The sequence below is a fragment of the Panthera leo genome, chromosome F3 (assembly GCF_018350215.1).
Source record: "Panthera leo isolate Ple1 chromosome F3, P.leo_Ple1_pat1.1, whole genome shotgun sequence".
Lineage (NCBI taxonomy): Eukaryota > Metazoa > Chordata > Mammalia > Carnivora > Felidae > Panthera > Panthera leo.
Window position 1 is genome coordinate 35,291,020 of NC_056696.1, and position 15,048 is coordinate 35,306,067.

General features: G+C 38.8%; 1 protein-coding gene across 1 annotated transcript in view; it reads right to left on the reverse strand.

The window, feature by feature from the left end:
• Positions 1-15,048, reverse strand: part of LOC122212425 (membrane cofactor protein-like) — a 36,606-nt gene continuing 21,558 nt past the window's right edge. The window contains exons 8-12 of the mRNA XM_042926325.1: positions 13,810-13,872; positions 9,284-9,325; positions 7,494-7,529; positions 6,914-6,974; positions 1-349 (exon numbers count right to left, since the gene is read on the reverse strand). Coding sequence (XP_042782259.1) covers positions 277-349; positions 6,914-6,974; positions 7,494-7,529; positions 9,284-9,325; positions 13,810-13,872 — 275 coding nt within the window. The 3' untranslated portion in view covers positions 1-276. The remainder of the gene's footprint in view (positions 350-6,913; positions 6,975-7,493; positions 7,530-9,283; positions 9,326-13,809; positions 13,873-15,048) is intronic.

Below are 15,048 nucleotides of genomic sequence, written 5' to 3' on the forward strand. Positions count from 1 at the left end.
TTTTCTTTTAACGATTCATCTGTCCGGGGGCACTTAGGTTGGCATCCGTGTGGTGGCCGTCGTAAATAATGCTGCAGAGAACAGAGAGCTGCAGTGTTTTTGTTTGTTTGTTTGTTTCCTTTGGATATATACCAGCAAGTGGAACTGGTGAATCATTCGTTGGTTTGGTTTTTAGTTTTTCGAGGAAGGCGTATATGTTTTCCATAGAGGCGATATGAATTTACCATCGATGTCAACATTCTAAAAGAATCAGGAGATGCACTGTGTGGAAACCGTTTACTGTGTGGACTCTGCTGGCGAAGTGGATTTATCCTGGTAAGTGCTGTATGAGGCGCTAACTTCTGTTTTCCTAGAAGGCGAGGTAAAAAAGACAGTATCAGAGAGCAGCATAAAATCAATTCCAAAGCCTATGTAGAAAATCCACAGTTCAAACAAAAAACTGCAGGGGTGCCAGGACTGGGAGATAAATGGTTTTTTAGAAACGATTTCGAATGTGCAGCTACTGCCAGTCTAGAAACGCTTCTATCCCTGTATTACATTTTTGATTCTCTTCGAAACAACAGAACAGCGTGATACAAAGTACTTTGTAAATATTTTCCCATTTAAGTTAAAATGAGGGCTAGTGGAGAGAAACACTTATTTTCCTAATACCAACATTTTAAATCTGGCTCTGAAATGAAATGTTTAAAGGGAGAACGATTCCACCAGTGCTCAAGTTCAATCATGCCCCATTTAGCCCTCACTGTCAAGGAAGCCATGCGTTTTGGTAAGAGATTCTCCTAAATAACTGAAATTTACGTCACAATTTTATGGTGGCAGTAGACATCTAAAATCGATTATTCTAGTCCAGTGCCATCCAAAGAAATACACTGTGAGACACACAGGTAATTTTACATTTTCTAGAAGCCACATTAAAAAAGTAAAAGAAGCAAGCAAAATTAATCTTAATGTATTTTGCTTAACCGAACATGCATGTTATTTTACATTTTATGTGTACTGAGTCTTTAGAGTCCGGCGTGTGTTTTATAAGCACAACTTACGTGGGACCAGCCACGTTCAAGTCCACAGTAGCCACACGGGACTACGGACGATGGAACTGGAAAACGCAGGTGTAGTCCCTGCCTCAGTAAACAGACTAGAACAGGCAGACGGAAACTAACGGTGGCCAGTCAGCTGTTCACCGGTGCGTGCGCCCCAGCCAACACTTCAGGGACGCTCGATGCTACCTAACACAACAGCCAACCATGGCGGCTTTGGATCCCCTCCCGTTTCTCCTTGTGGGGGAGGCCGTCCTGGGAGCCACCACCATCACCGAACTACACTCGTCATAGAGCCACTTCCTGAGGGCGACGGGGAGCGTCTTTCGATTGTGGGTCAGGACTGTCACTGAATTCTCCACGACTGCTCTCGTTTTCTAGTTTTTTGGAGTCAAAACTCCTTTTGTGGGTGTGGGAATGGCATATCCTCTTCTGATGGAATTTTAAACAGAATCCGATACGGGAGAAAGATCAAAAAGACTCTCCTACATTGTAAGACACATTTATTTGGCGTAACAACGAAGCTATTTCAAGACGGTGAAAATCTAACACTGGATTACTAATCACAGAAAGTTCACGTTATCTTCAGCATCCATTAGATTACCTTCAGGTGTTCACAGACACCGTAAAGCTCACGACAGACTGAAATCTCCCTTCCTGGTTGGCTTTAGCCTCAGAGGAATTCTGGGACCAGGAAGATACACTGGGCTGGGTAGGCCTCGGCTGCCAGTTCTAGTTCCTATGTCTTGTCTTGCCCTTTGCTGCTGTGTGTGACCCAAGACACCACTCTGCTTTTACCAAGAAACTGCCCTTCCTGTTGGCTTTGACACAGTCTGCTCCCAAACTCTAGACCGTAAGGGAGAGGAGCACCTCACATTGTGAGTGGGTGGGATACGTATCTGCTCTCTTCCTGGCTATGCAGACACACATTCTGGCACAAATAGAAGAACACTTCATTTCACTCAGACACAGGGCAGTGGGGCTCGAAGGGTCTAAGGCAACACAATTCATCATTTTCCAAAATCTAGGATTTTTGTTGTTGGTTTCTCTCTCCTATGCTAAAAATATTCTGGTAAAGGAAAACATAAATGTCTTTACAGAATTAATATTTACAAGTTGAAATTGCGGGGTGCCTGGGTGGCTCAGTTGGTTAAACGTCCAAATTTGGCTCAGGTTATGATTTCACTGCTTGTGAGTTTGAGCCCCACATCAGGCTCTGCGCTAACAGCTCAGAGCCTGGAGCCTGCTTCAGATTCTGGGTCTCTCTGTCTCTCTGCCCCTCCCCCGCTCACGTTCTAGCTCTCTCTCTCAAAAATAAATTTAAAAACATTAAAAAAAATTGAATGCATTTACAAGCTTAAGTAAAATGTATTTAAGTTTCTGAAAAGGGGTATTTTTCCTCCCTACACTTAAAATAATAAGATTCTAGGATAATTTCCCACTGGGCTAAAAAAATGTCTGCATTTTGGATTCACAGCTACTATGAGGTCAAGGAAGCTAGATAGTCTAATAAAAGGACAATGGGGACATTACTCAGTTGGAGCCTACGTCAAAGTAAAAGTCTGCCAGTATGTATTTTTTTGTTTTTACTTTTAAAACAGGAGTGGTATAAAGACCAATAATTTAGCAAAGGGAACAGGAATCTAAGTGTTCCCCCTGATGTTTACTAAAGCCACCATATCTTAGTTCAAGGTACTGATATCTAAATAGTCATTGGGTATTTTCTATTCTAGAAAGGGTATCTCTGAAAAGAAACATACAGAAGCAGGTACCTTTTAATGATAAAAGCAAACCTTTCTCTCATCTCTTCTTCTCAGAGAGAATTTAATTTTACTTCTCTGTGGCTCTCACCAGTTTGGTATGTGCTGAACAGAGGAAGGGAAAATGCTGAATAAAATAGTCACAACAAACCAAAAGGAAGCAGAATGGCACAACAGGTGGGATAAAATGAATGACAAAGAGAATGGAAGTAGGGCTGACAATCAGAGTCACAAAGTACGACTTTTCTGATTCTCCTTTAGGAATCTGAAACAGGAATTAGGTGCAGGGAGCTACTCTAATGTTGACATCTTACAGATCGTCTGGCAGATGAACTGATTCGGAATTTCTGTGCAATCTGTTTACCTCTAAAACCAATTAGCCTGATACGAACAATGTAAACTCTCTCCCATAGAGTAAGACTGTGTGAGGACAAACGGCCCTTGTCTCTCACATCTTAGATTTAGAGGGAATACACAGAGCATATATTAAACATTATCTTAGCAATCAATTTTAGGACAAGCCAGACATTTTCAGATGCATCCTGACTTTTGCATTGAGTACAGTTTCTCCCTGCGGCACATCTGTTTTCACCCCGCGGAAAGACCTCTGTAAAACTTACTACGTAACATCCCATTTTCCTGGGATGGATCTAAAGTTTGCTCTCAACTAACTACAGCATCCTTTGTTATTTATACAATTTTTTGAAGTTTACAGCTCCAGAATTCGAGAGCCAAGTAGAACAATGTTCAAGTTAATTTGATCTTTTGGGTTTTTTCCCCCATGTCACTATACTCCCCACCACCTGATCTGGCCACTCTATGTAGTACATCCCAAAATGTTGTGTAACATTCACTTAAGCACAGACAGCTTAAGAAGTGCAAATTTTTAAAAAATGTAAAAAAAAGTTACAAAGTTAGTGGGTCAGTCATTGTTAATATAACATTAAAAACAGGTTTAAGTTATACCAAATAATAAATATCCTTAACGGAAATAAAGGAGAAACGATTTAGTCACAGGTGATAAAATACATAAAGTATGTATATGAGTCGAGTGGATTTAAGCCAACTCTCACTTATCCAGGGATGATTTAACCGGACGCAAGAAAACCATGCATTTATGAAACACGTGCATGAGAACACTGATGTCAACAAATGGCATGTTTTCTAGAACCACACAGTCACGACAAGCAAAACAGAACTCGAGCAATAGCAAGACACAGGGCAAGGGCTGCGGATTCCAAGACTGGAGACGGGAGCAAATTAGTTAAAGGCAACCGGCAGGAGAAGGTGCATTTCCGAGGCTCTGGGATCCCGTTCTATTCCCAGCTGAGACTACGCAACCCTAGCAGAACACTCCAACCGGGGGCCACTTTTCATCACGTAATTTAGGGATCTGTCCATCGATCTGAAAAATGACTACTGGGGCGCCTGGGTGGCGCAGTCGGTTAAGCGTCCGACTTCAGCCAGGTCACGATCTCGCGGTCCATGAGTTCGAGCCCCGCGTCAGGCTCTGGGCTGATGGCTCGGAGCCTGGAGCCTGTTTCCGATTCTGTGTCTCCCTCTCTCTCTGCCCCTCCCCCGTTCATGCTCTGTCTCTCTCTGTCCCCCCCCAAAAAAAAAAAAAAACGTTGAAAAAAAAATGACTACTTACACTATTTGTGTACTTTGGGATGGAGGCTGCAGGAGGGTAACGGTGTTCCCAGGTCATCATAAATACAAGTTTACATCAAAATCCGTTTTGTACCAAGTTTTAGCAGCCATTTGGGACTATCTGTGCCTAGTGCCCTGCTTCCAGAGTTCTTACCTGCCTAGAAATAGACAAGGAACTGCCTACGTTTCATAGTCTTGTAAGGAAGTTTCTAAGGCGACAACGCTCCGTTTCAGGGGAACAGATGAAGGACATTAAACAGTGCAAAGGATATAATAGAAATCTTTACTTTGTTTCTTTCTTTCTTTCTTTTCTCTTTCTTTCTTTCTTTCTTTTTTCTTTTCTTTCTTTCTTTCTTTCTTTCTTTCTTTCTCTTTCTTTCTTTTTAAAGAAAAGCAACATAAAGGCAAACTTTAGCCCACGCACTTTTTAAAAACATACACATAGATGTGGTACCTTTTGAAAATTCAATTATCTTAAACAGGAGGAAATTTCACCTTTATGTTTGATGGCATTTCTTCCAATTTCAAGACTATGGGTGCATCACTAATAACCTACACTTGGTAACTCAGAGTGTCGCCCCGGCTGGCAGCAACATCGCCGGGGGCTCATTAGACATGGAATCTCAGATCACTAATGTCACTGAAGCTTTCATCTGGGGTACAATGCTCAATTGTTCAACTTTAAAAAATCCATTAATGGTGGCTAGAGAGAGTATCATTAATACTTGTTAAGGAATCTACACGTATTTTGATTGTCATTGTAAATAGTAAAGTAAGTAAAATAAGGAGCAGAGAGCTATTTTAGGGTTGTTTTTTTTTTTTTTTTTTTAAATATTTATTTTGAGAGCATGAGGGAGCAGGGGAGGGGTAGAGAGAGGAAGGGAGGGAGAGAGAGAATCCCAAACAGGCTCCGTGCTTAGCTTGGAGCCTGACCCGGGGCTTGTGAGATCATGACCTGAGCCGAAATCAAGAGTGGGAGGCTTAATACTGAGCCACCCACATGCCCCCAGAGGGCTATTTTGATTTGTTATTGTGAGAAGCTATTTCTATACAAACATTTTGGACTTGCAAAAACATTCCACGACAGTATTTCCTACTCAGAGTGCTGTGTATGTACAATTTTAAAAATATACTGCTGATTGAGAAATCAAATATGCATATCATATGTTCTACAAATATTAGACTGAAGATTCAAGTGAAGGCACTGCGGTACTTTGTTTTAAAAGTTGAGCTCTTGGGGCGCCTGGGTGGCTCAGTCGGTTAAGCGGCCGACTTCGGCTCAGGTCATGATCTCACACTCCGTGAGTTCGAGCCCCATGTCGGGCTCTGTGCTGACAGCTCAGAGCCTGGAGCCTGTTTTGGATTCTGTGTCTCCCTCTCTCTCTGCCCCTCCCCCGTTCATGCTCTGTCTCTCTGTCTCAAAAATAAACGTTAAAAAAAAAAAAAAAAATTTAAAAGTTGAGCTCTTTATGCGTAAAGAATGTTCTTCTATTACATATTCCAAACCAGATGATTAATATAAAGAGAAACTGTATCAAAAAACTATGAATACCAAAAGTCTTAAAATTATTAGTTTGATTTCAAAGGTATTTTCAAAGCAACAGGGAAAAAAATAAATCACTAAAGTTTAAAAATTGCAAAGCACCTAATTTGGTCTATGCTCCAGGATTTATTCCAAGTCTTTCATAAATTGTAAATTATTTCATTAAGATTTGTTTGATGTTTAAACATCCTATTCTGCTCAGAAGATATATACTTGTATTTTTTTTTCTATTTTAAGATCCCCTGCTTTTCATTTTTATAGATTAAAACACAGATAAAGTTAAATAAGAAGGTGCTTTGTAAATCTTACCCCTTAGTAATGTTAAGTTTATCCCCAACAGTTTTACTGCAACCTAGTAAATTGAGAGAACAAAAGAGGGAAATCAAACACTGCTGCTTTTCACTCCCCGGTTTAACAAGTGTAAGTAACAGCTCTAAAGGAAAAGAAATCAAACTGGGTATTCGAAAGAGACACCTGCACAGCTTCTAACAATTCCCTAACTTCTCCGGACAAATGGAAACTTTCATCATAAAAACTCCACTGAATACAACTGTCCGAGTCTCCACAGTGAACTGTTCTAAGTTTCATCTTGGCCCCCGGTCCAATTTAGGAAATAGGGGGAAGCTGGGTGGGGAAGGCCCCGTAACGCTCCGTGATTTGCTATAGAACTTAAACCTCAAGTCCCACCCCACAGAAATTTTTCGTGAAGTCATAACAGACGAAGCAAGTCTGCGCAGGTCGCTCTGGCCGCCAGGACAGGAAAAGCAGCCTAAAATATTGTTAGTAAACAGCTGCGACTGGCAGGGCACACCGATGCGGGCTCAGCTTAGGGAGAGATGGCACAGGCACAGGTGCAAATGCTGCGCACACGTAGGTGAGGAGTGAGAAGGACCGGAAGTTAGAAGAAATGTCCTTTAATTTACCCTTTCTTCTTGTGTCGATAAAATATGACCAGGAGGCAGCAAAGGAATACAATGCCAGCAACTGCAAGAAACCAGAAACAAATGACATGTAACTCTGAGAACTAATTGCCAAGATTCAAACTGTAGCAGCAGAAGTAAGTAAGTGTTGGTTACATTTCAGTGGTCAGAAAATGCTACTTCATTTAAGCACATATATATTCATATTCCGTCTAGACTCTTCACTATCAGAAGTTCGTGAACAGTCCACAGTAAGTCAGGGAAGAATCCTTGCTTAGTTTAGAAAAGTACCCAAAGCATATTTGGGACGCAGAGTCATGACTCATCACCCTGAAAACACATGGAGTATTTAGGTTTGTTACTAAGTGGACAAGTGGAATATAAAAGAATATACATTCACCAACAAAACATAGTGTATTATATACAAAGTCAGACCGTTCTAGACTGGTGTACTTCACTTCAAGCTATAAAAACTATAGAAATTGGAAAGTTAAATTAAAAACAACTTAACTGCATACATTAAAAAATGCACTTGCTCACAGTATTATTTTTATTTAAGTAACATCAAGTTTGGGCTACTTACGAACAACAATGACAATCACAGCAATGATTCCTTTGCCTGAGGAGAAAAAAACGAGAACAGTTTGAAGATAATTGAGCACACAAGGGACCCAGAGAGTAGTCGCATTTAATCTTGCTCAGATTATACACGACAGCAAAGAAACAGTTCCTCAGTCTAGTTTTAGCACGACTGCTACTGTGTCCAGATCATTCCGATCACAGAGCCCTTGGACTCTGATCCCACATCCAGGGTCCACCTTGTAAGACTCTTCAGAGGAACCTAACTTTTCATTGTTTTGTGCTGTCGTTGCCGTATCAGGTTATTTCGTAAAGCTTACTAGGACAACTAAGAATTCAGTAGATCAGAGGGAAATTGCTTTAAAATGTATTACCCCATTATAGTTGGTTTACTTGAATCAGTACTCATCCTATCATTTATGATTTTGTTAGGAATTTGTATTTTTTCCACCAAAATGGGCTCTGTGGACTGGGTCATAAATAAATCTCTACTCATGTATCACAAACAAGGATGTTAGTTTCAGAATCTTCAAAATAATATTTTATCATCAACCCCTCCTGATCCTCTACCCCCTAAAAAAAGTAAGACATAATCCTAATTACCAAGGAGATTCTACATATGTAAATGAAACACCAGGGCACATAGATGAAAATAATGTATAGAGACTTAAACATGCATTGTTGACTACCCAGAGAGCAATAAATCATACTACAAAATCTTAATTCTTAGAAATGATGTCAGGAGTACCTCGGCTTGTGAACTGCCATTACTTATATTAAAGTTCTGGAAGTCAGAGCATAAAATGTCATGTTTACATCTGTTCTTTTCATTTCATAAAATATTAGGAAGCGTTTACCATCTTAGGATGGCACTGGTTTCACTGGTACAATGACGGTCTGACTACAGTGTTCAGAGGGAAAATACAACAAGCCTAAAGAGTTATAAAAAGGTTAGCCTTACTTACTAGTCTAATATAAATAAAAGTAATAGGCATTTCTCATTTACTTATCAAGAAACCTTGGGGCGCCTGGGTGGCGCAGTCGGTTAAGCGTCCGACTTCAGCCAGGTCACGATCTCGCGGTCCGTGAGTTCGAGCCCCGCGTCAGGCTCCGGGCTGATGGCTCGGAGCCTGGAGCCTGTTTCCGATTCTGTGTCTCCCTCTCTCTCTGCCCCTCCCCCGTTCATGCTCTGTCTCTCTCTGTCCCAAAAATAAATAAAAAACGTTGGAAAAAAAAAAAATTTAAAAAAAAAAAATAAATAAAAAAAAAAAAAGAAACCTTTATATTTCCATTTAACTGTCGCAACTATAGCTTTTTCTTCATTTTCTTTAACATACGTTGTGTGAACCATGCGAGCCTATGTCAAGTTTGCCATACCAGCCTGTAACAGAAAAAAACTAACCCAACCTGTAGCATTTTAAGGCTTATGTATACAAGGTACAAGTAGAAAGAAACTTTATCTCCAAATTGCCACAAAAAAAATAACACTACCCCATGAACAGCAAGTTATGTTGTATGTATTTTAACCTACATATAATCATAGTATTTAAGAAAGTGACCTCACCCTACTAGGAATCCTATTTGGGGACAGCTCTTAAAAACTATACTGTATACATGTATCTACATATACTGCTTACATCTGTCATCGTATCTGCACTATCAAAATAACTCCAAATGTGACATATTACCAATTTGTGACACGCTCTTTCTTATCTACACATAACTGAAATATGATATTTACACGTAGAACTCTAGGGTCTCATAATACAAAGCAATCAATAACCAAAATAGTACCTAAAGTATTAACGTCTCCAGATGGTGGTGTAGTGGGAGCTCCTAGGGGGGAAAAAAATGGAAATAAGTTAAAAAGAAAAAAAAAAAAGAAAATAATAAAGCTTAAAGGCCTCCAAATTTAGAGGTTTTGATTTCTCGCTTTTGTATAAAAACCCTTGTAATTTCATTTTCCTTATGTAAACTATGTTAAATGTTTCCCATTAAAAGTAGTATCATAATATATCATAAATTTGTATATTATTAGTATTCTTCCTATTCAGTAACATTTCCTGTGATAATATTCTATGGTATAACAAGCAACTGCATCATAGTTAGCCTATGGATTCAATGGGATTCTACTTAAAAGTAAAAATGTGGGGGGGGCTTAATAAACTATTTCGATGTTGATCTGCAATAGAAGGAGACACCATTGTGATAAAGGCCATTTATGAAAACGCCATCATTAGCTTACTCAAAAACTGAAAAGTTTTCCCCTTAAGATCAGGAACAAGACAAGACGCTTGTGTTTTCCACTTACTATTTAACATAATATTAGAAGTTCTAGTCAGAGCAATTAGGCAAGAAAAAGAAATAAAAAGCATCCAAATTGGGAAGGAAGAACTAAAATGATCTCTATTCCACATGATGTGACCTTTACACAGAAAAGTCTTAAGGATCTCTCTCTCTCTCTCTCTCTCTCTCTCTATCACACACACACACACACACACACACACACCCCTATTAGAATAAATGAATTCAGCAAAGTTGCAGGGCACAAAACCAACACACAAAAATCAGTTGTATTTCTATACACTAACAATGAACAATCCAAAAAGGAAATTAAGAAAATCCCATTTACAATAGCATCAAAAAAGAACAAAATGCTCAGGAATAAAACAAGACGAAAAACTCATACACTGAAAACTACAAGACGGTGCTGAAACAAACTGAAGATATAAATAAATGGAAAGACATCCCGTGTTCATGAATTAGAAGACTATTATTAAAATGTTCATACTACACAAAGCAATCTACAGATTAAATGCAACCCCTATCACCATCTTGAATATGCATTTTGCAGAAACAGAAAAAACTAACCTATAATTCATATGGCATCTCAAGGGACTAAGAATAGCCAAGATATTCTTTTTTTTTTTTTTTTTAATGTTTATTTTTGAGACAGAGAGAGCACAAGCAGAGGAGGGACAGAGAGAGAAGGGGATAGAGGATTCCAAGTGGGCTCCATGCTGTCAGCACAGAGCCCGATGTGGGGCTCAAACTCACGAACCTTGAGATCATGACCTGAGCTAAAGTCGGACGTTTAACCGACTTCACCCAGGTGCCCCCAAGATAATCTTGAAAAGAAAAGAGCAAAGTTGAGAGGACTGACGCTTCCTGATTTTAAAATTTACTACAAAGCTACAATAATCAAGCAGAGTGGTACTGACATAAAGACAGACACAAGACTGATGGAACAGAATAGAAAGCCCAGGAATAAACCCTTATGTCTGTGGTCAAATGATTGCCCACAAAGGTGCTAGGAATATTTAATGGAGAAAGGGCAAAATTTTCAACAAAATGGTTCTTAGAAAACTGGATATCCAAACACAAAAGAATGAAGTTGGACCCTCACTTTATACTACACACAAAAATTCAAAACTCACAGAAAACTAAAATAGGGCTACAAGTGTAACACTTTTCAAAGAAAACATATAGAACACGCTTTTGTGATGCTGGATCTGGCAATGATTGCTTGGAGGTGATACCAAAAGCACAGGCAACAAAAGAAAAAAATAGGTAAAGTTAGGTTTCGTGAAAATGTAAGACTTCTGTCCATCTGTGGACACTGTCAATAGTGAAAAGGCAATCCACAGAATGAGAGAAAACATCTGCAAATCATACACCTGATAAGACCTCCATACACAAGATACATAATGAACTCCTAAAACTCAGTAACAAAAAACAAGCCAATTAAAAAAATGGGCAAAGGGCGATGGGCATGGAGGGGGGCACCTGTTGGGATGAGCACTGGGTGTTGTATGGAAACCAATTTGACAATAAATTATATTTAATAAGAAAAAATGGGCCAAGACTTTGAAAAGACCTTCCTCCGAAGATCTGCAAAAGACCAAGAAACATATAAAAAGATGATGAATCACTAACCATTAGGGAATTCAATACAAGCCACAAGGAGATGCCACTTCGCGTGTGCTAGGATGGCTACTCTCAAAATCCGGGAAAGAACAGGTGGTGCCAAAGAGGTGGAGAAACTGGAATATCTGTGCATCACTCATGGGAATGCAACACGGCGCAGCCACCGTGGACGACGGCAGGACTGCTCCTCAAAACAGTAGACACAGAACCAGCACATGACCCAGCAATCGTACTCCTTACTCCTGGGTGTATGAGCCACCAAGAGTGCAAAAAAGGGCCTCAGACAGTTAGGTGCTACTATTCAGAGGAACGTTATCCAGAAGAGCCAAAAGGCAGAAACGACCCAAGCATCGGTCAACAGATGAATGGATAAACAAATATGGTACATAATACAACGGAATAGGATTCGGCCAGAAAAGGAAGTCAGTTCTGATCCGTGCTACCCCCCAAGCCAAGAGCACACTGTATACACTGTATGTTCACCAACTTGACAATAGATTATCTTAAAAAAATAAATAAATAAAACACTATGCTAAGTGAAATAAGCCAGAATACACTGGCTAACTGAAATAAGCTAGAAATGACTCCAGTTCTATGAGGTATTTGCAATAGTGAAATCGCATAAAGACAGAAAGTGGAATAGTGGTTACCAGGGCTAAAGGGGGGTGGGGGGGAGAAGGGATGGAGAGTTATTGTTTAATGGGTATAAAGGTTCAGTTTGAGATGATGATGAAAACGTTTTGGAGGCACAGATAGCAGTGATGGTGGCAAATAATGCGGATACACGTAATGCCACTGAAATGTACATTTAAAATGGCTAAAATGGTAATAAAAGTTTATCTCGAAAAACTAACATACAGAATGGTCTAAACATTCCTGAAAATGAAGTGTTCTGCCAGATACTAAAACATATCATAGTCCCATAGTAAAAAAAATACTTTCGTGCTGGCATAGGAGTGTATAGAGTTCAAGGGCACAGAAGGATGTGTAGGATACCCATGAATTTAATATATAATAAAAATTGGCACTTGAAAAGAGTTGGAGAGAAAACAACTTATTCAATGAATGTTGCTGTTTTGCCACCAGGTAGGGGTGGGTGGAGTAGAGAGGAGCCCTACATCACACCATATACCACAGTGGATTTCAGATGCACCAATGATCTAAATGCACAGAAAGTAATCAGAATGCATGGTTAATAGATTTCAGCGAGGGGAAGGCCTAAAGCTTTTATGAAGAAGACAAAATACACACAGCCATTAGAGAAGAGATCAATATATCCAACTACTTGTTAATATAAAACGTCTTCATATATAAAAGACCCCTGATAGGAGAATAGTTATATCAACTCTGGCACATCTTAAAGTCACCATTAAAAGGATGGGATATAGTCATCTAAATACAACCACAATCCATGAAGTGGAAAAGTGCAAGTTTCAGAAAAAACAGCATGATGCCATTTTTATTTAAGAATAAAGAAAAAAAAAAGCACCAAAGTATGTATAACTACACATAAAAGGATGCTTATGTACAGAAATAGATGAAAAAATACCCTAAACTATTAAGTGATTAACTCAAGTAACAGACTAGAGAAAGAGAATGAGAACTAATCTTTTACTCTAAATACTTTTGTAATGTTTGAAATTTTATAAACTTATATTTGTATACTACTTATATATTACAATTATACGATGTAAGGTGCCTGGGTGGCTCAGTTGGTGGAGTGTCCGACTCTTGATTTCAGCTCATGTCATGATCCCAGGGTCGTGGTTTCGAGCCCCCTGTCAGGCTCAGCACTGAGAAAAGAGCCTGCTTAAGATTCTTGCTCTTTCTTGGGGCGCCTGGGTGGCTCAGTTGGTTAAGCATCTGACTTCATCTCAGGTCACGATCTCATGACTTGTGAGTTCGAGCCCCACTTCGGGCTCTGTGCTGACTGCTCAGAGCCTGGAACCTGCTTCAGATTTTGTCTCTGTCTCTCTGCCCCTCTCCCGCTCTCACACTGTCTCTCTCTCAAATATAAATAAATGCTAAAAAAATTTACATATAAAAAAGATTCTCGTCTCTCTCTCTCTCTCTCTCCCTCTCTCCCCTACTCGTGAGCTCTCTCTCTCTCTGAAATAAAAATAAAATTAAAAAACAAAATTATGAAAAACAATCTACATCTAAGAGTATAAAAATCTTAAAAGAACTGACTAGTAAAATTAAAGCAAAGAAAAAAACCCAGGAAAAAATTGTTCACTTCATATTAACAGGGCTTTCATTTACAATCGAGAAAAATATTGTAGAAACCTAGTAGAAAAACGAGCAAAGGAAATGCAAATTAATGTAGGACATCATTTTTAACGCATCGCCTTATAAAGCTCTTAACAATGTAAGTAGGATAAAGAGTGTTGGACCTGGATGATCTGAATCTGGATGGCTTGAACCCGGAGTCGTAGTCATAAGAGGAGGCTTGGATTCTGAAAAAATTAATGTTTCAATTCACCAAATTTATTAATACAAAACTACGGATTTAATTTTGATTTTGACTTTAAAAAGATTATGTAAAAAAGAGTATGTAAAAAAATACATACTTCTTGAACTTTGTAATTCTACTTCTGGGAATTTAAACTAAGTATCTATTTGCACAAGTCCATCAGAATGCATAGTAACCACGTTTGCTGTAGCTTTGTGTTTTAAAATGGAAATCCCAGGGGCGCCTGGGTGGCGCAGTCGGTTAAGCGTCCGACTTCAGCCAGGTCACGATCTCGCGGTCCGTGAGTTCGAGCCCCGCGTCAGGCTCTGGGCTGATGGCTCGGAGCCTGGAGCCTGTTTCCGATTCTGTGTCTCCCTCTCTCTCTGCCCCTCCCCCGTTCATGCTCTGTCTCTCTCTGTCCCAAAAATAAATAAAAAATGTTGAAAAAAAAAAAATTTAAAATGGAAATCCCAGAAGTTAACTGGCAATAAATCACAAAAATAATGTGTTCAGAGATAGCAACTCTGAACCCTGGAAGATATTTCCTTCCAACCCTAGCAAAATAATCTTTTCGGTTCTTAAGCAGAGTAGCTCATTAGCAGAACATGCAAGATTCAGCGAATAAAGACTATTCCCGCCTTTCGGTGACTATGAAATTTAGTTTCTATCGCCAAATAAAAATGCCAGTAAAGAGAAAAAGAATGAGTGTACGAGGTGAGGAGGGTTGGTGGAGGTGGGGGATGGAAATACAGGTCTTTAATTCTAGAGGTAGCAGAAATTTCCCAGTTTAAACTGAGCTACAAAATAATTATGTGTGTGTATATATATATATATATATATATATATATATATATATATATATATAATTTATACATATATTACTTACATATATGTATTACTTATATATATTATTTATATATATACACACACATATATACACACACATATATGTATATATATTATTTATATATTATATATATTATCTATATATATTATATATATACTTATATATATTATTAATATATATATTATATATATTATTTATATATAGATAATATATATATATGTAATATATATATATTATATATATATATACACACACACACACATCTATAAACAAAAAGAAACAAAACCCTAAGCTAAACTGGTTGCAGTCCAGCAACTGAAACATTGTTCTGGA